The sequence below is a fragment of the Sciurus carolinensis genome, chromosome X (genome assembly GCF_902686445.1).
Source record: "Sciurus carolinensis chromosome X, mSciCar1.2, whole genome shotgun sequence".
NCBI lineage: Eukaryota > Metazoa > Chordata > Mammalia > Rodentia > Sciuridae > Sciurus > Sciurus carolinensis.
This window is the reverse complement of record NC_062232.1, coordinates 17558548-17583432: the sequence shown is the minus strand read 5'-3', so window position 1 is coordinate 17583432 and position 24885 is coordinate 17558548. Positions and strand designations below refer to the sequence as shown.

Here is a 24885-nt window from a genome sequence, read left to right as displayed (position 1 = left end):
TCTGCCTCATCTTGGTCCCAGAGCAATGTTGACTGACAATAGATTGAACCTCTGAAACAGTGAGCCCAGAATAAGCATTTCCTCCTCTAAGTTGTTCTTATCAGGTATTTTGGTCACAGTGACAAGAAACTAACACACCAAGTGACTAAAATCAAAATATCCAAGGGGCAAGTGGATATCCTGTGCCCCCAAATATGATAGTTTGAGAAGGATCTATCACCTCCTATGCAGTGTTTAGCTAAGAATGCATTACCTGAACCTAGCCATGAGGAAACAGACACCAAATGAGAAACAGTCTGTTAAGAAAAAGTCCTGGTGCACTCTTCAAAGATGTGTGTGTGTGTTGCTGAGGATTAAACCCAGGGCCTCATGCAGACTAGGCAAGTGAAAGTACTCTGCCACTAAGCTACACCACCAACCCCTTTTAAAGTATTAGTGTCAAAAAGAATGTTTAAAGTTCTCAGATTAAAGACTAAAGAGACAGAGAAGTATCATACTTGATCCTAAACTATATTAGAGGGGGAAGTGCTGTAAAGAACACTTCATTGACACTATTGTCAATTATCAAATTAGAATACAGACAGTAGTTTCAATATAATATAGGTATTGTATCTGCTGAATTTGCTGAAGTTCTTATTGCAACCAAATTATTTCCAAATAAAATATTAAACATTAAAGAAAAAAACCTAGGAGGAGGGATATTCTTGGCACAGTTGGTTTCCCATCTGCTTGAGGGAAATGCTTGCAAGAATTTTGGACACAATCAAAAACCTAATAGGAATAAGGCTCAAGGGACCTGTGTGACACCCAAAAAAAGCAAGCTTGCTGTTGTAAGATCTATCATAAGAGACAGTCTGATGGCATGTTCCTGAGACTGCAGAAGTTCTAGTGGCTTTCCAACCGTCTGCTACGCAAAAAAGAAATCATAGCTGCAAGGACTTCCACCAGAGATCACGAAGGCCGGAAGAGCAGGGCTGTCTGCCCATGATGTCTGCTGTAGGAGAAATAAAAAAGGGAGACCCAGCAAGAGTAAGAGGATAGGGTGACAGTTCACCATCCGGCTACTCCTGGGCTCTTGTGGATCCTGCTGGTTTAGGGACAAAAGGCCCCAGGGAAAGAACTTGCTTCATATACCCCACTGTCTTTCCTGTTAGATGATTGTGCCTGAGCCTGACGTGCTGCTAAGACATTACCAAGCATAAAGTCTTTTGTTTTCTTTTTTTCCTTGATGTATGTGGCAGACAAGATGGATGGAGAGTGAGAGGACTGTCTGAGGACTTGATTTAAGGCCAAGAGCCCCATATTGTAATATTTCAAATTTGAAGATAGGATCCCATTAAAAGGCTATTCAGTTAGTTTTATGGGAAAAGTGACTGAGGGCTTTGACAGGTTCTCTTAAAGAAAAGTTTTTCTGCCATCTTCTTACAGCAAGAGAAAAACTAGAGCAGTGCTTTTCTAACTTGAGTGCATATGAGAACCATGTTATAAGAAGTTGGATTCCGTAAGTCTGGGGCAGGACCTAGCAGTCTGCATTTTTCACCATCTAATCTGTGGATATTGATGTGACTGGTCAGTGGACTACACTTTGAGTATTGGTCAGTGGAAAATTAGATGGGTTACATTGCAGAAAAGTACAGAAAGCCAAGGCATGAAGCATTGCTGAATTTTTTCCCCTTTTTTATTAGTTTTTAAAATTTATACATAACACTAGGATTCATTCCAACATGATTATAAAAACATGGAATATAATTTGCTCTCATTCAGTCCCTACTACTTCCTTTTTCTCTCCCCTCCTCCCCTGTTCCCTTTCCTCTACTCTACTGGTCTTTCTACTTTTTACTTTTAGTATTATTTTAAAATTAGTGCCTTGTGGATATACATAAAGCTGCAATTCACTGTGATGTATTCATATGTACATAGGAAAGTTAGGTCAGATTCATTCCATTGTTCTTCCCTTATCCTGTCCCTCTTCCCTTCCCCTTACTCCACTGATCTTCTGGCAAATGCCATAATTTCATTCTTCTTTATGGCTAATACTCCATTGTGTATACATACCATGTTTTCTTTTTTGTTGGGGTGGATACTGGGGATTGGACTCTGGGGTGCTCAACCACTGAGCCACATCCCCAACCCTTTTTTGTATTTTATTTAGAGACAGGGTCTCACTAAGTTGCTTAGGGCCTTACTAAGTTGCTGAGGCTGGCTTTGAACTCATGATCCTCCTGCCTCAGCCTCCCAAGCTGCTGGGATTATAGGTGTGTGCCACCACGTCTGGTTTTACCATATTTTCTTGATCCATTCTTCTATTGGTGGGCACGTAGTTTGCTTCCATAACTTTGCTATCATAAATTGCTGCTATAAACATTGATTTGACTTTATCCCTGTAGTATGCTGATTTAGATCTTTGGGATATATACCAAGAAGTGGGTCATGGTGGTTCCCATTCCTAGTTTTCTGAGGATCTTCACGTTGCTTTCCAGAATGGCTGCACTAATTTGCAGTCCCACCAACAATGTATGAGTGTACCTTTTCCCCCCACATCCTCACCAACATTTATTATCTGTATTCTTGACAATTGCCATTCTGAGTGGAGTGAAATGAAATCTCAATGTAGTTTTGATTTGCATTTCTCAGATATCTAGAGTTATTGAACATTTTTTCATGTATTTCTTCTTTTGAAAACTGTTTAATTCTTTTGCCCATTTGTTATTTGGGTTATTATTTTTTTGGTGTTAAGTTTTTTGAGTTCTTTATATATTCTGGATGTTAATGCCCTATCTGAGCAGCAGGTGGCAAAGGTTTTCTTCCATTCTGTAGGCTCTCTCTTCACATTCTGCATTGTTTAATTTGCTATACAGAAGCTTTTTAGTTTGATACCATCCCATTTATTGATTTTTGTGCTTTAGGGGTTTTGTTAAGGATTTCAATGTCTGTGCCAATATTTTGGAGTGTTGGACCTACGTTTTCTTCTTGTAGGTGCAGGGTTTCTGGTCTAATTCCTAGGTCTTTGATCCACTTTGAGTTGACTTTTGTGTAGGTTGAGAGATAGGGGTCAGGTTTCATTCTTCTACATAACATATGGATATCCAATTTTCCCAGCATCATTTGTTGAAAAGCTATCTTTTCTACAACAGATATTTTTGGTACCTTTGTCTGGTATCAGATAACTGTATTTATGTGGGTTTGTCTGTGTGTCTTCTATTCTATGAGTCTTCATATCTGTTTTGGTGTCAGTATCATGCTGTTTTTGTTACTATAACTCTGTAGTATAATTTGAGGCCTAGTATTGTGATTCCTCCAGCATCACTCTATTGGTTAGGATTGCTTTGTCTATTCTGTTTCTCTTATTTTTCCAAATGAATTTTAGAACTCCTTTTCCCAGTTCTGTGAAGAATGTCATTGGTATTTTGATGGGGATTATATTGAGTCTGTATGTTGCTTTTGGTAGTATGGTCATTTTGACAATATTAATTCTGCCTATCCAAGAACACGAGAAGTCTTTCCATCTTCTAAGGTCTTCAATTATTTTGTTTAGTTTTCATTGTAGAGGTCTTTCACTCTTCTGTTAGATTATTTCCCAAGTTATTTTTTTTTTAGGTTATTGTGAATGGAATAGTTTTCCTAATTCATTTTCTGCAGATTCATTGTTAGAGTATGGGAAAGTATTTGATTTATATATTCTGATTTTATATCCTGCTACTTTGTTGAACTTGTTTATCAGCTCTAGAAATCTGGTGGAGTTTCGTGTCTTCTAAATATAAGATCATGTCATCAACAGAGATAATTTTAACTCTTCTTATTTGTATCCCTTGAATTTCCTTCTCTTATCTGATTGTTTGGGCTAGAGTTTCCTGGACTATGTTGAATAGGAGTGGTAAGAGTGGGCATCCTTGTCTTGTTCTTGTTTCTAGAGAAAATACATTCTGTTTTTCTCTGTTTGATATGATGTTGACCTTGGGTTTGTCATATGTAGCCTTTATAATGTTGAGGTAAGTTCCTTCTATTCCTAGTTTCTCTAGTGTTTCAAACAAGAATGGGTGTTGGATTTTTTCAAATGCTTTTACTGCATCTATTGATGTCATCATGATTTTTGTCCTTAAATCTGTTTATGTGACCACTGCAGAATTTTAACTTTTAAATATCAATATATTAACTGTAAGCAGCCTCAAAAACAACAAATATTGCCATAGTAGTTGCTAAAATGAGTTCCTGTTTGTTTTCCAGTGGTTGGAAATGTTCTTATGGATGTTATTAAAAAGGCAGGGCTCTGGTGCAGTTGCATGGTAGAGCACAGCATGTGAGAAGCCCTGGGTTTAGTCTCCAGCACCACCAGAACAACAACAACAACAACAACAAAACAAAACAAAAGAAACTTTGATAAACTATTAATCTTGGACTGATACCTGTGGCACTTGAAAAATTATAGAACAGTGGTGACTGAGGTCCATTAGTGAAGACTTTGAAGCAATGTGTGGTGCAGACATTTTCAAGTCTGTATGATTCTGAAAGGATGTGGGACCCTCAGACACTGCACACTGAGGGCTCTAAACACAGAACAAGGGATTATACTCTTTACTCCACTAAACATGCAGTTTGCTGAAGCCTGGATTGTGCTTTGAGTTCATGGACTTAGGTAAGTTTGTTTATTTCTGTGGAGAGTCAAAACTGGAACAAATTTAGTTGGTGCTTGGGTCTTTTGCAGGTTTATTGAAAATGCAAAGAATAATAAGAGGAGAGATTAGAGGTTATACAATTCCATTCTGATGTAGTAGAATAGCTTTCAGCAGCACTTAGTCTGCAGCCTCTGTGTAGGGGGTTGGATATATTCAGGGCAATGTGTCAAGGAAAAAACATGTGAGCAACATCTTCAGGAGAAAAAAAAGAGCAGCATAAAACATCATCCCAAAACAATAGGGCATTTGGAGGGCTCCTGGAAATTAGAGGCATGAAGAGGAAGTGTAGTCTTAATAAGGTGAAAGCTGCAAAGAAAGCACAAGCATTCTAGTTTAAGGGATGGGCAGAGGTGAAGGTGATTTCCTACAAATGCCCTATAAAATACCATTTAGAAGACAGCAAAACCTAATCCTATTTAGTGCTGCTACAGCTATATTATAACATGACCTCTTCAAGTTCCCATGAGCTAAAAAGTCATTAAACCTTTCCAGTCTTATTTCTTCCTTCTACCCCCCAGGAAAACATCTGGGATGATATTAAAGTTTGAATCATGTTCTCCGAAAAATGTTGAAGTGCTAACCCCCTAGCACATGTGAATGTGACTTAATTTGGAAATGGTGTCTTTGTGGGTGATAAGATTCTGTCCTTAGGGTGGGCCCTAATGTGATATTGCTGATGTCCTTATAAAAAGGGAAAATTTGAATAGAGAGATATGTATTGAGGGAAAATGTTGTGAAGACACACACAGGGAGAATGCCATCAACAAGCCAAGGAATATCTGAGGCTACCAGAAACTGGGAGAGAGGCAGAAGTGATTCTCCCTTACAGCCCTCAGAAGAGAACAACCTGGCCATTACTTTGATTTTGAACTTCTGTCCCCCAGAACTGTGAGACAATAAATTTCTGTTTAAGCCACATAGTTTATGGTACTTTATTGCAGCATACCCAGAGGGCTAATACAGATGGTCTTCATAGTAATTAGACAGGCTGCTATGGTTTGGATATGTGTTTGCCAAAGGTCCACGTGTTAAAGGCTTGATCCTCAGCATGACACCATTTGGAAGGGCTGTGGACCTTTGAGAAGTGGGGCTTCATGGAAGGTCCTGAGGGTGCATGGCCTTGAAAGGGATTGTAGGACTCCACCTGTCCTCTTGCTCTCTGCTTCCTGGTTTATGATGTAAGTGGTTTCTCCTGCCGTCCACTTCTGCTGTGATGTGCCATTCTCACCAGAGGTCCAAAGCAATGGAGCTCCCCAGTCTTGAACTGGAACCTCTACAACTATGAGCCAAAATAAACCTTTTCTCTTATAAGTTACTTGTCTTGGTTATTTTGTTATAGTAATGTGAAGCTAATACACATTAATGTGAAGCTGATGGGAGAGGGTTTATATATCATCCATTAGTGTAATAATACTGCATAACAAGCAATCTTGACATTTCAACAGCATATAGCAACACATACTGATTTCTTTGTCACCCATCTGTGGGATAGTCTGTGGTTCAGCTGATCTGGTTTGGGCTCTGCTCCAAGCTGTGTGTTGTGCTCAGTCTGCTCCACGTGTTTCTCATACTCCTTAACCAGTGACTACCTGAATCATGTTCCACTAGAAGGCAGGTGTGCAACAGGGCAAGCACATGATGTAAGCACAGGACAAGCCTCAGTGCCGTGTTTCTCTATCCCGTTGGCCAAAGCACATTGCATGGCTAAGCCTGAGGCCTAGAGAGGCCATGGCAAGGAGATGGATGATAGGGGAATGAAGAATTGGGGAAAAGAATTCAATCTACCATATTCTAGCCAGAATGTAAAATCCAGGGTTTTTTTCATGTTCCCAATTCAAAAGTAATTGTATTTAAGAAAATAAGGATGATTTCTCAGAAGTAGCAGCAATCTAGCTTGAGTCTGACAAATGTAACGAAGACTGAATTTTATAGCCCTGTATCACATTAAGCAAAACATTCAACAGATGACCACTTATTAGCAAAAGATTTAAAAATCTTTGAAGAAAATAACCAGAAACACTAGCACGTACTTCATATGTAAAATAGTACTGTGAAGTGCCATAGGTATCCTATGTCCACATGAGATACCAAAGTTTGTGGTTTTCTTGAATGAGCATTATTTTGGCAATTCAGGAAAATGTCATAGTCCTTTGATAATTGGGGAATCTGACATATGACAAAATAGTATTCCAATCTGCTGAGAAGTCAAGAGTTATAAGGCAGTGTTGTTCCCTCATTTTACACCTTACCTTTATTACTAGGATCAAGACTGCCTCAAGGAATCCTAAATATCCAGGATAAAGGTAGTGCTTCACATACTTAGCAGTGCTGCAGTGTACTCATCACAAACCACACCAATTCCTCCAAAGACTATTTCTGGGATGCAGGATATAAAAGCGATTTTGAGCAGAGGCTCTTAGTGCAGACCATTGACTTCAAGTCCCAGCTCTGCCACTGCCTGACTCTGAGACCTTGGCTCTCTGTGCAAATTTAAGGTGAAATAACAGGACCTCCATCTAGATTGTTGGGATCAAATCAAAGATTGCATGTTTAGATTGGTTCCTGGCACAGAGTAAGTACTCAAATATCATCTTTTATTATTTATCAGGAAGTACCAGATTCCAAACATTTAGTTACACAAAATCAGAATTCATACCAGTATACCAAACTGCCTACTGTGTTGTGCTACTGCTGGCTTTAAAAGAAATCAGGTAGTGGAATCTAAAAAAAATATAGCATTGCCCTCTTCAGTCTTTGTATTCACTAACCTGTTACTTTCATTCACCCAAATGCTCCATTTATTCCTTTGATTTCTCCACATCTCTAAGTTATCTATGTTCAATGATAATTAAATGAGTGCAGTAAAGATGTTAGATGTTCTTGATGTGTCTGGGAAGGACTCGTTTAAAGGAATGATGGGTGATCTTCAGTTTGTATGTTAAGATTGGAGAAGGTTAGATATTTTTGTTAAAAAGCTCTGAGCTTTTGGGTGGTAGGGACCGTGCCCTATTGAGTTTCACATCCCCAGGGTTTGGTAGGCAGACAGTTAATAGGAAAGAGAAAATGAAAATATAAATGATCAAAGGGATAATATGAAATGTAAATCACCAAGAAGATGACATATCTGGTGGTTTGGCTCTGGAAGATCCAGTAACATACAGAGGACTTAGGTGATTCAACCTAATGGTAAGAACAGTGTGTAATGTATGTTTCAACTGGTCACTGACAAGTAGAGAGAAATGGAACAACTAAAAGATGACCAGCTTTCTCTTTCATGGAACAAATGCTTTAATCAGGCTTATATAGGCAGTCCCTTGAATCTGGAAGACTAATGTCAACATTCCTCACAAGAGTCAGAATGCTACAATAATGTTATTTCCCTAATAGGGAAAAAGCAACAAGAAATTGGAAAACATTACCATTACTGTGGATTTTTGTTATGTGCCAAATAATTCATTTGAAACATCCTACCAGCCATTGAAATCACATGTGAAGGGCTAATAAACACAAATCATCTGAAATGACAAAGGTACTTTGCAAAATTCATCAGAGGTGACCTACAGTCGTGTCCTTTTCCTATGTGCTACTTTCCTATTGCTTGGCTCCTGGCCTTGAAATTTGCAAGTCCTTTAAGAAAGGCACCTCATCAAAGACTTTAAAAGTAAATAAAAATCCAGTTCTTCCAGTACCTTCCTGCATGTCTGCTTCTCCAGGCTTCAAATTTATTTGATGGTGCCAAATTGCTTTCTGAAGTGGTAAACTAAAATGCACACTTATGATCAGAGTATGAGAATTGAAGTCGCTCCATTGCCAGTACTTCATTTTGTTAGACTTGAATATTTTTGCCAGTCTGGGGTGTCAAATGGTCATTTCTTATAGTTTAGGTTTGCAATAACCTGAGTATTAATGAGGTTGGGCACATTTTTATAAGTTAATTGGCCAGTGAGTGTATCTTTGGAAATATGTCTGTTTTTGTCCATTTGACTATTGTGCTTTTATTTTCTTATTGATGTGTTATTATTTCAATCTTCAGGATGATAATTCTTTTTTGCTTTCAGTATTACATATATCTACTCCCAGTTAATTTTTTTAATGGTATTTTGGATGCACATAAGTTTTTTTTTATTTGAATGTAAATTTGTTACGGTTTCCATTGTCTTTTGTCTGTTGTATATCTTCTTTTAGAACCTTCCTCTAACCTGATTTTCCATATGTGTATATGTGTGTGTGTGAGTGTTTTAAACTTTTGATTTTTGATACTTTAGGTTTTCATTTATGAGACATTTCTTTTTTTTTTTGGTAGGATATGAGGAAGGATTTTGTTTTTGACATGCTATGTGCTATGAGTTGTAAGAATATTTTTCCATTGTGATCACCACTTGCCCCAGTACCTTTAATTAAATTGTCCATTCATTCCCCGGTGATTGAAAAACATTTGTTGTCCTATATCAAATTATTTATTTGTTTGCTTGTATTTTGGTATAACAGCTTTTTTTTTTGGACTTTGAGAAAGTGATATTTAATGGGGCTGTGCTAAAAGTGTTCTTTATAAAAAATACACAGATGGCTTCAAAATGTTAATGGATAATATTTTAGAATGTCACAAATAGGAAAAAAAGATGTTGACTGCATTCTAGCTGAAATTATTTCTTATGATGGGTCAGTATATAATTGATTTTTAAGCATTAACTTCAAACATTTAAACATTTAAATTAGTAGTTAAATTACATGGAATCTGTTATCATAGGCTAATCAGGTACATTTATAGCAAACTACTGAAGATACTATGAATAAAGTATTTTATCAAATGTGGTAGTTATACCTAAGATTATTAAGTTTGTGAAAGGCACTTTAGCAGTACAGTCCACCTAAACAAAATAAAAACATATTCTAAGAACAGTTTGGATGTTAGTAAATGTGTTATGGTTTAGATGTTTTTTTTTTTTTTTTTTTTTTTTTTTTTTTTTTGCCAAAGCTTGTTGTCCAGTGTGGCAAGTGAAAGGTGGTGCAACCTTTAGGAAGTGGGGCCTAGCAGGAGGTACTTAGGTCATTGGGGGTGCTGCCTTTGGATGGGATTAATGTTGGTCTTGTGGAGTGAGTTAATTCCTGAGAGAATGGGACATTACGAAAGAGTGAGCCTGACCCTTGAATCACTCTGGCTTCCTGTCTTGCCATCTGATCTCTCCTCTTGCACATATTCCCATCATGATGACATCCTCCATGTGACATAGCCATAGGTGTTCACCAGAAGCAGAAGTCAGCACCAGGCTCTCACTCTTCCAAATCTGTAAGCTAAGTAAACCTCCTTTTTATAAAAAAATAGAGTACCAACCTCATGTAGTCTGTTATAAAATGGAAAATGAACTAATACAATGTGTTAAGTCAGGCTTCATGCACCACCTTACAAAAGAAATGTTACTTGATTTCTTAACGATCAAATAATTGTGCTTACCTATGCAATAAAATGCATGTGATTGGCTGTCTTTATTCCTATTTTATAAACCATCTACTCCCAAAAGTGATCAGAGGCAATATAAAAATACATTTAAAAGATAGCTGAAAGTAGGGGGGAAAAGGCAGTGACAGCCATATTGTATTGATCACTTAGTCCAATTCCACTCTGAATAATTTCCTTCTAAGCATTCCCAGAATCTGATGTCTTTTTAATTGTACCTTTAAAAAATAACCTTGAGTTAAGTGCAGTGTTGTACCATTTTTCAAAACAGCAAAGGCCTAGTCTCCTGTTGATTATAAAATGTAATTAAAGCCATCTTAAAAAGATTTCACAAGGACATGTCTTGTCAGTCTTGCCTTTGCCACTAAGTTCTGTCAGGTCTTTGTATGCCATCCCCCTACCCCCAGTGGGATTTGGATAGAATCATGTAGGATCTTATATCTAGACTTTCTGATTCTCAGATTCCAAAATTTATAAAGGGAATGCACTGAATTATTCATCACTGTGGGCAATGGACTCTGATATTCTTTATGCCACAATAACTCTCAATACAGTTTTAGTATCCATTATCCAAAGTGCTTGGGACTAGTAATTTTTCAGATTTTAGAATTTTTAAAAAATTTTGGAATATTTGCATGTACACAATGAGATATTTTGTGGATGGGACCTAAATAAAAAGTGAAATTTGCCCCACACATGCCTGTAATCCCAGCAGCTTGGGAGGCTGAGGCAGGAGGATAGCAAGTTCAATGCCAGCCTCAGCAAAAGTGAGGCGCTTAGCAACTCAGACCCTGTCTCTAAATAAAATATGAAATAGGGCTGGGGATGTGGCTGAGTGGTCAAGTGCCCCTGAGTTCAATCCCTGGTACCCCCACCCAAAAAAAAGTGAAATTCACATATCTCATATATATTTTATACACATAGCCTGAAGGTAATTTAATATAATATTTTTAGTACACTTATGATTTGATTATGACCCATCATGCAGTTTCAGGTATGGAATTTTCCTAGTGGTGTCACATCAGTATTCAAATGTTTTGAATTTTGCAGTATTTTGAGTATCAGATCTTTGGATTAGGGATGCTCAATCTATATTACATAGTTCACAGGGACAATAAGGTGATCATTTATTTATTCAGTAATATCCTGGGTACTTCTTTATGTCAGGCCCTGGTGTGGGTACTGAAGGAACCAAGGTGACAGAAGGATCTCATGAACATCCTCCAATCTACTTAGGGAGACTAACATACTGACATAAAACTGTGGGTGGTGTTTCATGATCCAACATGATATACTCTATGGACATTTGAAATAAAACAAGTAAAAATCTAAAATGGCCAAAAGGGGACAGAGGGAGGTGAGAGGGAGTGAGTGTTTTTAAGCATTTGAAGGGAAACTCTGATGTTTAGGTGGAAGATACAGTCAAGGGAGAGCTGTATGTTTCCCAGGTTTCTTTTTTCTTTTTTTATTCATCATCATTTCAGATAGAAATGTTTAAGGGAAACAGCAGGGAAGGGCTGCCAGGAACATAGCAATTTGGTTTACCAAGATCATTATATTTAGTACTTTAATGTCTAGCTTTTGAGGTGGGGGTGAGGGGTGTTGAATTTAAGAAAAAGTAAACAGTTCTTAATTATACCATACTGTGGGACTTGGTGTGCTAACATCAAACAAAAATAATACAGCCTTTTCACCATTAAAGGAACATTGGTGATTAAATGGAATCAATCATCTGGGTGGTTATGATTGGAAGTTATTACATTTAAATAATGCTAAGCTTTTGAGATGAGCAGTAAACTCCAAATGGAATTCATGGCTAATAATATCAGTGAGACAGTCTATTGTATAATTTAGTATTTATCACCTCCTTAGGAAGACAAATGATATTTTCTCTTTGCATAATGTATCACATTTTTGAAATTCTGATGTATTTTATATAATAATAACACAATAAAATGTTCCTAAAATTTGACATTTTGACAAACACTGTCTCCTCAAAGAAGTGAACTTGCCGAAATTACTTCATTTAAGAACCCATAACTGAGGTCTTTTCCTTTTTGCTTTAGCTGTCAAGGTCCTCAGTTGCAGTGGGTTGCTCATCTCTAACACCTGAGACCTATATTTCTCTGCTTAAAGACAATTCTGGAAATTTAAATCTATTTGAGTAGGTTGGATAGTAAAGGTTTTAATATTGTAAACTACATTTTAAGTAGCAACAGTTTTGCCCATAGTGTGGGCAGCAGGGGCCATTCCCTGGTCCTGGCTTTAAGAGGGCTCCACACTGGCTTTCCTTAGGCCATGCCCTTGGTGATGGGGTGAAGGCTCTTCAGTGCTGAAGGGAATGTACCTGTGTTCTCCTCTAAAACACAAGTTTGTATTCTCCAAGACTCAGAACATCTTATCCAGACTTGGACAGAGCCCACTTCTGGGTCCCATGGTGTTCTCTTTTTTGGTTTATCTTCTCCTGTCCTGAGAGAAAATTGTGTCTGGGCTGGTGGGGGAGTGTAAGCAGAGAAAGGGGGTGTGCCAAGGGACCAGGACCAGCTTTCCAACATGTTTTTACCTGGAACTCCACCAGAGTCTGATAATTCTAAATTTGTGACCTGGTCTTCCACATGAGTATGAGGTATATTTGCAAGGCAAGAGGATAGAAAGCATTGGATTTAATACCTAGTAGTCTGACAGTCTGATATGTTACTGGACCTCCATTTGCACTCTTATCTCAGATCCTACAATGTGGGGGTGGGCTTAAGTAACTATATTGTAGTTTTTAGAAAACATGGAGAATATTGAGTTTGATCCACAACACTGTAACCAAAAACAAAACAAAGCAAAACAAAGAAACAAAAAAAAAATGCAGATAGTGAATACTCATTAAGCTATGATTGAAAGAATAGTGTCAAATATTATATTGTCAAGCTGTTTCAGAGTCTAAAACTTCAAAAGCATCATGAAATTGAAAATAGTAAAAAATTAAAAACATTGTCTTAGTTCCCTTCCCCCATTTGTAGATAATACCTTATTTTATGTTCATTCATCTTTTTTTTCTTTTCCACTGAGTATTCTATTGACAGAAACTTCTAGAGAAGAGAGATATGTATTGATTTGATAAAAACCAGGCTTGTTACATCAGAGAGCACTTGGCATTAAGGAATCCAAAGGTAAGTCATTAGGGCAACCTGCTAGAGGTGTGAACAATACTCTGTGACTACTATCTTGGAAAAAAATGATTTCCTTTTTGTCCTTGGCCATGAATATAACTTAAGAAAAAAAATCTGTTATCATTCCTCTCTATTCCTTTCTCTACACTCCAGCTACAAAAATCACATTCTGAACCTAGCCTTTTCAGGCTTACTTCTGTATTCTCATTGGGATTTCACTTGAATTTATCCTACAATGTTATGTACTTTCCCTGTCAGGTATTAGGGGTATAAAGATGTCCAAAATTGTGGCCCCAACCCTGTGGCTTAAAGACTACAGAAAATAGAAAAATGTGTGCTCATACCTGACTATCCTTAATACCAATAGGAATAACAACCAGCTAGGGTTGGAGGCTGACCAGGGAGGGTCTTCAGTAAGGAGCAAGAGAAGGGACCAGAGAAAAGGTGTCATTCAAAGAAATCATACTAAAAACACATCTCCTCCCCTCCTCTTCTCTGTACTCTCTTATTTTCTCTCCTTTCCATTATTTTTTTCTTCCCTGCCTCCTCTCCTCCAACAAATCTGCACTGAATACATTCCATAGGCTTTGATAGGCCTGAATAAGAATAAAAAACAACAGGAAACATCTATAAGCATACCTGTGGGTAATAAGACATGGAATATTAAGAAGCACAGCAATAATCATACCAACCATTTCCTCAAGTCCCCCCATTTTAAGCCCTTTATCTTATAATAATTTTGGATATGGGCTATTACTATTTTCCTTTTGTCAGATGGCAGAATTAGAACCGTGAGAGAAAAGGCAGTTTTCTTAACATTGCATATCAGTAAGTAGCACTGCGAGGAACTCATCCTGGGGAGTTTGTTCCCAAACACCATGTCCTTGACCACTGTCACCATTGTACTATCCTGCCTGGCAGCAAGGCAACATGCATCAATGTGTATGGACCAGCTAGGAGTTAAAGGAAAAGAAAAGAGAAGGGAACTTTAGTTGTTAGTGTTCTGTAATGAATGAAAAAAACACTCTAGGTATTTCAAGCAGTGCATTTAATTCAGGGAATTGGGTCTAAAGGTATAAGAAAAGCAAAAGGAGCAAAGGAAATAAACTTATCTTAAGTTCATTAACTGTAAAAGGCTGATACTGTCCTTATAGCTTGAGCAGCAAAATGGGGAAACAAATGTGACCCAAAGTCCATAGCATATTCATCCACAAGGCTGCTTCTGCTAAGTGAGGCTCCAGGAGCCATGGTCTTGCTGATGCTATTGGAGTCTGTGGTCGCCTGCGGTCATATGCCCCTGCTGCTGTCACTTTTGCTATCAGTATCATTTGCCTACTAGAGCCCTAGATAGACCCAGGAGTAGTAAAGCAAAGCAAACCAAAACAAATAAGGCTTCTACATTCCTCGTGTTTTCTAATGTCCCACCAATGCCTCCCACTGACAGAATCTACAGGAACTTAGCTGGCAAGGGAGTCTGGGACATACAGTTTGGGGGCTCCCAGCAACCAGTCATACATTGAACACACTATGTTTTAGTCAGGTTTTGTATTATTGTGACGAAAAGACCTGACAAGAATAACTTTAGAGGAGGAAAAGTTTATTTTGGGCTCACAGTTTTCAGAGGGGTCAGTTCACAGATGGCTGACTCCATTGTTCTGAGCTGGAAGTGAGGCAGAACATCAGGGAAGAAGGGCCTGATGGAGGAAAGCAACTCAGGAAATGGAGGGAGACTCCACTCAGTAGAGACAAAATATGTACCCCAAAGGCAAGTCCCCAATAATTGGCTTCCTCCAGCTACACCCTACTTGCCTATAGTTACCACCCAGTTAATCCCTACCAGTGGATTAATGTACTGATTAGGTTAATGTTCTCATAATCCAATCATTTCACCTGTAAACTTTCTTGCATGGTCTCACCCAGGAGCTATATGGGACAACTCACATCTAAATCTAAACACACTCGAAGGTCAAAGTGGTTCTGAGAATCAAAGCACATCCTACATGCTCAGTGTTGCATAGTAAAGTGTGGATACAGGGAGGAAAAAAAACCATTTCATCGAATCTAAGATACAATTGATTGTAATATGTAGTACGATACTATGTAACATTAAGAAAAGTACTATCAATTTAGGCACACCACCAGTTATGAGGTATATCCTACTTCTAGAGATGTTAAAGCGTGAGAAAAAGTCCCTCTTAAAATTGATGAGTTACAGTAAATGTCTTCAACTTATGTGTAGTCTAATGGGGGCAGCTTTCTATAAAGAAAATGTTGTAATGGACTCTAAGTGATATGTTACCTTGTGACCATGTTAAGAAGTATCTGGGACAATTTTTCCAGGGAGTTAAAATCGAACTGAATGTTCAAAGATGAATATGATTTCCTGAAGAAATGGTTTTCTGGGTGGAGGAGAAATATTTTCCAAGGTCACAAATGTTGGGTAAAATTAGTGCATTTAGGAACTCGGAGGGGTTTATAATGCGTGGTGTGTTTATTCTTGAGCCAAAGGGAGATTTTATTTTTTGATTGTCTTACCTCCTTGGCTGTTTTAATCAACTTTATGTCACTGTGACCAAAAGATCTGACAAGAACAATGTAAAGGAAGAATAGTTTACTTTGGCTCACAGTTTTCGAGGTTCAGTCCATGGTTGGCTGGTTCCATTACTCTGAACCCGTGATGAAAGGACATGGCAGAAGAAAACAACCCAGGCCCCACTTCTTAGAGGTTCCACCATGGGTTAGGAACCAAGTCTTTCACACATGGGCCTTTGGGGGACACTTATCCTAACCATAGCGTCAGTCAGTGCCATGCCATACTGGTTGTTAAATGTTTTGAATGTCATTACTGGTTTCACTACATCAGTTTAATGTTTAGTTTTGTTGGTTCTTCAGTTCATTTTACTACATTGTAAAGAGATTTAATGGCTGCTCTAAGCCAGTGGTTCCCAAAATGTGGTCTCCAGACCGACAGCATCAGCATCATCTGGGAGAAGTTTAGAAATGTAAATTTCAGCCTATTTCAGACCTACTAAATCTTAAACACTAAGGCTAGAGCCCAGCTAGCCTTAGTGTTTTAACCAGCCCTCCTGGAGATTATGCTGGCCACTTAAATTTGAGAACTACTTTGACCCTCTTTTTTTCCCCCATAAATATCTGAGTAAACCCTCCTTGAAAAATTGGCTGTTATAATTAATTAGTCAAAAACTTTCAAAAGGTAGCATTCTCACCTAGGGGTGAGAGTGGGTCTGATCAGTCTAAGGGTATATCAGGTAAAACACTAGTTAGATGGATAGATATTACATTTTAAAAAGTGTTAAGTGGTGGAATAGTCTGGAAAAGATGTTCTGGGTTTTAGCTTAGCAGCTATGCCTCCCAGCTTAGCAGATTCCCAGAGATAGTAAAGACTTGCCTATGCCTTTGATACCTTTGATATACAAATAACCTAATCTGAGTCTATATCCCACCTGCCTCATTTTACCAGGCTCCTACAGTTCAGGACACTCTTCTCCTTTCCTAAATCATCCCAGGGAGTACCAGAGCACTACAGACCATCTATATTGTATAGGTTAGAGTCTGCTGAAATTATTCAAATTATCCAGTCCTAAACCTGCTCAAGGGCTTATTCCACCTTGCCCATTTTTTCCTTGAAAACCATAATCAATGCTTTTGCAGATGGTTTTTCCTCACCCCTTCTGCCTGTTGGCTAACCCTGGTGCATTCCTCTGTGTCCCTGTGTAGCATGGCATACCCCTCTTGGAAACTGTAAATAAGCACTTCTTTTAAAGACTGTCTTTGGGTACGTCATCCTATCACACCCAATTAAACAAATGCCATGTACATTTCAAAATAGGAGTCAGATAAGAGTTGAGGTCCATTTGGGCTCTGTCATTTACCCATCATATGACCTTGGGAATGTCACTTATCCTCAGCCAGCTTTAGCATCCTTATCTGTGGAACACAGCAAAAGATTTCTGTATTGTAGGATTACTATAAGGACTGATGATAACACACATAAAGTGAGTAATGAAAAAATAGCTGTATGATTGATTTATGGGTTAGATATGAGATATCCCACAAAAGCTCATGTGTGAGACAATGCAAGAATTTTCAGAGGTGAAAAGATTAGATTATGAGGGACATAATGTAATCAGTTGATTAATACAATGATGGATTAACTGGGCTATAACTATAGGTAGCTAGGGTGTGACTGTAGGAAGAAGGTTACTGGGGGTGTGTCTTTGGGGTTTATATTTTGTCCCTGGTGAGAGGAACTCTCTGCTTCCTGATTGCCATGTCCTGAGCTGCTTTCTTCTGCCCTTCCATCATGTGTTCAGAGTAATGGAACCAGTCGACCATGGACTGAACCTCCAAAACTGTGAGCCCAAATAAGCTATTCTTCCTCTACATTGTTCTTGTGAGATCTTTTGGTCACAGTGACAAAGCTGACTAACACAGCCAAGGAGGTAAGACAGTCAAGAAATAAAATCTCCTTTTGGTTCAAAAATGAACAATACATAAATAAATAGCCTTTCAGATGTACATATCCTTCTTAATGTTCAACTACAAGCAACAACAAATCAGGAGATATTTTACATTCTGCTGTTTTTGTTCCCTAACTGAAAACTTTTTCTCCATATTAAATGATTGCTTCTGTCCCTGTTAAGGAAATAAAACCTGATAATTAGTCTTGTAAACAAGGGAATTAAAGGAAGCATACTTTATCACTTTTCCTCTGCTCAAGTGACACTTTGACATGCTATACCTACCTTCACTAATTACCTGATAAACAAACTTATCAAGGAACATGGTAGAGAGACAAGAGTTTGAAATTTGAGACCATTCTGGCCTTAAGACAAATAGCAGCCCTGTGACCTTCCGTAAATCACTTAATAGTTCCAAACTTCAGTTTCCTTATCTGTAAAAAGAGATAAGAACATCTACCTAAGAAAGATGTTTAAAAAGATCAGATATAATGTAAGTAATGTGTCTCATTAGTGGAACACCTGGAATTTAAACCCCACTAGTCTGAAGGGCCTAGCTAACAAATAACAAAGCCCTACCACAAACCCTAGATTAGAGATTTCACCATTAGCTTTTCTCCCTCTTTCTCCCCCCCCAACCCCTTCCTTCTAGTGGCTGGAAGAAAACATTTTTCAGGATTTGAATCATTTTCTTCTTTCTCTCTGAAATTATGGCCCACATGAGATTTTACTGCTTGAAACAGAAGACTCTGCACATCCAAATAATGACCAGATGCATTCGTGTCTTGCACAAAAATTCGGCTTCAGCTGTCATCCCAGCCAGTTGGCAGCTTACTTGAAGTTACTGGATTCATTTAACACAGGACAAATTATCTTACCTTTGAGTCCTACAGGGACAGGGGCAAGTGCCCAGCAAACCTAATCTCCAGGTGTGGTTTGACCCATCTAGAAGCATTCCTGTCTGCCCTCAAGCTGCCCATTCCTGCAGGTTCTCTTTCTGGAAGTCTTTCCCAAAAATCGACCACTCAGATCTCTGTTTTTCTGGATACTTGCTGCCTGATAGCCAGGTCTGTGTGCTTTAGGGGCATTCCATGGCCAACTTGCTAAGGGATCACATATTTTCCTCAGTCTAGTTGACCAGTCCAGAATCTCCACCATGGCTTCTTGGTTTTCCCACAAAAGGATTTGCCCAGGTTCAGGCACTTAAGAAACACACAGGAAAACTTAAGTGATTTACTGATTGGTTCCTATTAAGGCCCAAGATGGTCCTGGATGCTCTTTTTATTTAAAAAAAATTTAGTTGTAGATAGAATGCCTTTATTTTATTTGTTTATTTTTATGTAGTGTTAAGGATGAAACTTAGTGTCTCACACATGCTGGCAAGCACTCTGCCATTGAGCTATAGCCCCAGCCCCTGAATGCTCTTAATTGAAACATTTGAGTGGGTACACACATTAGATGATCAATTAATTTATCTTGCAGAGCGAATTTTCATTGATTTATTTTCACAGCCCTGGAGAAGTTTGAAAGTTTTATTTTGGACAGTCTTCCTACTTTTATCCCCAGAAAAATGACTTTTTGTTCCCAAACACACTATACAATATGCTATAGTTTCAAAATTACAGTTTCAGACAAAGATGCATTCACTAATTTCCCTGGCACAATGGCTTTTATTCTGAGAATACTAAATGGAACAATTTTGAGTTGCATGTCAGTGTAGATGAATATTTTGCTTTGTGTATGTGTGCCATGGGGTTGGGGCAAAGAGTAGCATCTTTTACTTCAGCCCATGGTTCAGTAAACTTTTCCTGTAAAGGGAGAGAGGGTAAATATTCTAAAGTTGGCAGGCCAGAGTGTCTCTGTCACAAAACTCCCTAACTTTACCTTTATAGCATGAATGCAGTAATAGACAATCTGTAAATGAATGGGCATGACTTTGTTCCAATAAAACTTTATTTATGAAAACAGGAGGTGGGCCATTTGCAGCTCCCTGCTTTAGTTTTCCATGAACACTCATTATTTCTCTGTGTCTTCTTTATTTTGCCCTGAATTATTTTTCCTGTGCTACTTTATTTTTAAGTGCAGTTTATTTTGAGTGCAAGATAATCACCACCTCCCAAAACGTTGAAACATTAATGCAGAAAATGGCACAGAATGAAGAATGCACTTTATAATGAATGATTCACCCACACCCTCTCCTCTATCATTCCCACCCACTCTCAAGTCTTCCTTTATTTCTTTAGTGAGTAAAAGAAACCTTCATTACTTGAACAAACTATTTTTTAGCATCTTGAAAGTTTATTTCAATAGACATGTTTTCATTATTCAATTAATACATTTTTTGTATGCATGTCTTAAATTAGAATAAATACATCACAGATTTTCTATTACAATTACTCAAAGTATTTTTTTTGTTGTTGTTGTTTAATGGCTTTTAACTCAGAACTTGAATGTTCAGGAATAAATTCCTCTCTGTCAGTGATGGATAGGTAAAAAACTTCAGGGGAAACCTCAAATTGCCCTTACCTCTGGGGGCATATTGCTAGTCCAAGGTGGGCAATCCATGACCACTGTTCCATGTCAGTCAAGACTCTGAAAGTTGTGAGGAGATTTGGAGGAGAAGAAAGGAGGGAAGAAGTGGGCTCTGGTATCATGATTTAGTGACTGTCCTCTCCCCTGTGCATAGAAAACTTTGTGAAGTTGTGGACACAGTATATGTCAATGATCTCATCTCTGAATGTTTCCCTTTTTGGTTTTCCCAGACATGTCACTTGAAGCCATTCCTTGCTCTCAGTTTCTTCATTCCTAAAACAAAGTTCAAAATGCCTTTGCTATCAAGTATATAGGTTTACCACTAGGTTACCATGTGCTGTGCCCATGTGAAGTATCATTATCAGCTGAGCATTTAGAAGGAATCTAGAGGCTGCATGCCTCCCACCCCTGTCCCTCCAGGAATGAGTGTCTGAGGTTCCTGAAGCTGCTTCATAAAAGCAAGTGTCTAGGGCTAACTTGGATGATTTTTATTGCTCTTATTTCCCCCCATCACTGTGATGGGCCAGGAACTGTTGATGCTGGAACTGTACTGAATGCAACAGACATGTTCTTTGACCTCAAGGAGCTCATAAGTCCAAGATGTATTGTGGAGTCAAGTCCAAATACTTATTGAATAACAGCTACAAAATAATATCAACAGCCAATGAGCATATAAGAGCAACAGCATATTATGATGTCATAATCTGGACACAGGCTTATGCTCTTCTCACTTTGGGGTAATGTGAAATGAACAGAAAATAAGGTAGGACGTGTTATAGAAGAAGTTCTAAATCTTAGGAGAATTCCATGCTATGGGCTTAAGTCCTGACCTAGCCTAGCCAGATAGGAGTGTGAACAAGTAATCATGTAATACCTTCTGAGTTCTGGGGAGACTCCCAAAGCCATATACACAAGTTTTAGTCTCCTGGTTTTTGGATGTAACTGAATCCTCCACCCTAACTCCTATTGCCTTATGATCTCCAGCAAAACAGAAACAGGTAAGTGGTAGTCATATCATGACTTAATATATCTATATCATTAGAGAGTATCATTTATATCATTTCAGTAGAATTGGAGTATGAGTTGCCCTGCTCCATAAAGAAAGCAAATTTTGATAATTTAAATCATTATCATCAACAAATTAAAGACCCCATCATTTATCAATCTTTTCAGTGAAGCCAAATGCCTTTGAATTCATCCTGGAGAATCTGCTGAAATAGACACTTTATGGAAACACAAAAACATACTAACCAATGACTGCCTCAGGGGAACCAGAGGACAAAATACACGGGTGCAGTTTTCACCAAAACATTGAGGGGGAAAAAAAGACCCTTTCACTGTATCTTTTGTGGTTGCTAATAAGCTTAATTCATACACTTAACTGTCATTTGTACAATTCTTAGCACCACAAAGAGGAAATGCTCTTTCTTCTTTTTTAAAAAAATTCCAGTCCAAACCATCAGCCTCTGTAGGTTGTCTTAATTGCTACTTTGCACTGCACTGGACTAACTATGACTCTGACTTTTGGCACATGTTATCATACACAGAGTTCCTAAAATAAAATGCTCCAGGATATCCTAGGAACTCTTAGAAGGCTTTAAAAAGGGACTCACACATTGAAAGAGTATCTTTGATGAGGACAATTCAGGCAAGCAGATTGATTATTGCAGCAGAATTACATGATTAACTGAGATCTTGAAGTGGGTCCGGAGAGTCCTCGTCACCTAACTTATCATGGTTGGGGGGAGGTTGACGAGAATCCAGTTTTGATAAAGACAATTGTTTTTTTCCTCCCCAAGTGACTATACATTTAAATAGCTAAAACATCTGTGCAGCAACATAGTAAAACATGTATACTCGGAACGCTTGAGAGAAGAGCCTGCCAAACAACCGGTTGAGAGGGACTTTGCTGAGGGAGAGCACCAAGATAAAGCAACTGCTGTTTGTTTTGTCTAGTCAGGGGGAAAGCCAAGGCAACCAATATTTTGAGTTTCTTTTATTTCATTTGTGAAGGATTATTTGAGAAAGGGTAGCCAGGGGAGGTTTCCTGACGTGAATTTTTTAAGCTGTCCATTAGTAGAAAAGCAAGAGAGCCTTGGATGTCTACGCCTAACAAACTCTTGAGACCAACTACCAAACCACGAGAAGTGACTTTCTTCCTGAGTGCTCTCTACAGTCTTTCTGATGGAACCAGAAACGGGGAGCAGCATAGAGACTAGAAAGGGGGCCAACAGAGGCACTCGAGTCGCCCTCGCTGTGTTTATTGGTGGCACTGTGGTGCTGGGCACGATCCTCTTTCTAGGTAAGTAGAGTGCTGGAGGTCAGGGGAACTGGTAACATGTTGAGAAGTTTCCTCATGCTTTATTTTGGCAAACATTGCCATAATACAGGTGTACAGTTATTTGCTTGTGTTAGTAGGTGGTATAGTCTCAGTTTCTATCAAACATGCAAATGTAAAAGAAGGCTGTTCTTTAGTAGCAAATGCATAGTACAGAAGGGAACATGGGTATAAAGTGGTTTCAAGTGGCTGGGGAATTCTGTTGCACTGAGGAAAAAAATGTCCATGAATTACATTTTGAAAATTAAGAGTTTATGAATTCAGTCATACTTTCATTTATTCTGTGAGGAAGACTTTTTACATGATGATTGAAACCATGCTGGAATTTCTTTTCTTTTGACTTGGGTTATATTTGCCTGGGTGAATCACAAAATTTAATTCACAAAATACAAATCAGTTCTTTCAAATGCACCTTTAATGGGATTCTTCAAGTCCTTTCTAATCCAGTGACTTGATGGGGTACAATGTTAATTCAGTCTTTCTAATAGATTTAAAAATTAACATGAAGGAAAACAGAGGTTTCCTTCCAAGATTTGAAAGGTATTGTGTGATTCAATTATCTTAATGATTCATGGTGACAATGATGTGCCCATAGAGTCTATGAGATGATCAGAGTATATTGCTATGACAAAGAGTCAGACATCTTGGCAAGGGGTGAGGGATGTCCTAAAATTTTAGGCTTTTGGAACTTTTAGCTATTACCCCTTTTTTATCAAATACCCATAATATTTCATTAGCTTGAGAGTTACAAAGGAACAACCCCCATACTTAGGAGATTCTAGGTATACTTTGAAATGCAGGAAGCCTGGAAACATTCCTTGGCATATACACAATGAAGGAGACCATGTTTATTTTGGCAGAGGAAAACCAATAATTAAACTTGAAAAGAGTTAGGGTTGTGTGGTTGAGAACTCTGCTAAAATGAGCAAACCATCTTTCCATGTTTTCTGTGGCTGGAGATTTAGGAAATTAGATGAATTTATTGCTTTCTGGTGAAGCTAAATCTCCTGTTCCTGCAACTGAATCTGTAGCTCTTGAAAACTGTTGTGAGATTTCTCAACACTTGGGGTTTAGATGAACGCCTTCTCCTGAAATTCAAAACTGGGGGAGAAGTTCTATGAGCATGCCAAGGGACTACACACTATGTGGGAAGTGACTACAAGGTTAGGTTTTGTAAACACTTTCAGACATCAAAATCTAAATGATTTTCATGTATGTAAAAATTTGTACTCTTTTAAATGTTACCACTGCTTGAAGCTCTTTCCAAACTCTACTTTTGGGATCATTACATTACTTTTGTGATCATTGTGGCATATTATTTGGAAGATTCTCTATGGCAGCAAATCTTTATACTTTGAGAGAAAATGATTATTTGGCATCATTTTTAGATGATGTTTTTAGTGCAAAGTAAAATTAACCAAGTCAGTCAATGCTATTATGGACAAGGAGGACTGTATAAAATAGAAGATAACTTTCCAATGTGCCCAGCAACCTAGTTCTCACCTCTAATCTCTAGAAGGAGCTCTAATGGTGCTAGAGAATAAGTGCAAGCTAAGGGTGTAGACTCAATACAGTCATTGCTGGAAGGGTGGTTCCTGGACCAGCAGCATTAGCATCACTTGGGAGCATGGGCTTCACCCCAGATCTACTGATTCAGTCTGCATTTTCACAAGACCCTAGGGGATTTCTTTTCAAATGCAAGTTTGAGAAGCATTGCTTCATGATACCACTTCCATTTGGGTATATAAATCCAGGGACACTTATTTTTTGTTAAATATTTCAGCACTATTTCAGACTCAGACTCACCCTCTTCCTCCCACATTTTTTCAATGTCTGTCTCTCAAACTCTGCTACCCACCTCTACTCTGCATCTAGCAAAGTCCCTGTCTGAAAATCTCCAGGGATCTTCCAGGCAAAGTTCTTCATGATAATACTTCTCTGCACAGTACTTCTTGGTTGACTTTTGCCTGTCCAGATTCAGTCACATGCCTGCATTTCCAGCATCCTTCCTTACCTCTTCTTTGTTTTTCAGGCTCTGGGATAATCTCTCTTCTGAACCTTTATGCTTCTATAGTAAGTGATTGCTGGTGGCCTTAGGATGGTTTTAGAAAAGCAAGAGTAGTAGAAATTAAAACATCAGGTATAACTATACACCTATAGCCAGTTTATTTTAAAGTGTTCATTATTCTCCCTCTCTTTCCCTTCTCACCATCTGTTTCTCAGATGCAGTGATCAGCAAAACTTT

The 24885-nt window shown here is 38.3% G+C and overlaps 1 protein-coding gene across 1 annotated transcript in view; it reads left to right on the top strand.

The window, feature by feature from the left end:
- The first annotated feature begins 22486 nt into the window (after positions 1-22486).
- Phex (phosphate regulating endopeptidase X-linked) overlaps positions 22487-24885 on the top strand; it is a 190456-nt gene continuing 188057 nt past the window's right edge. Inside the window, exon 1 of the mRNA XM_047537191.1 lies at positions 22487-22604. Coding sequence (XP_047393147.1) covers positions 22487-22604 — 118 coding nt within the window. The remainder of the gene's footprint in view (positions 22605-24885) is intronic.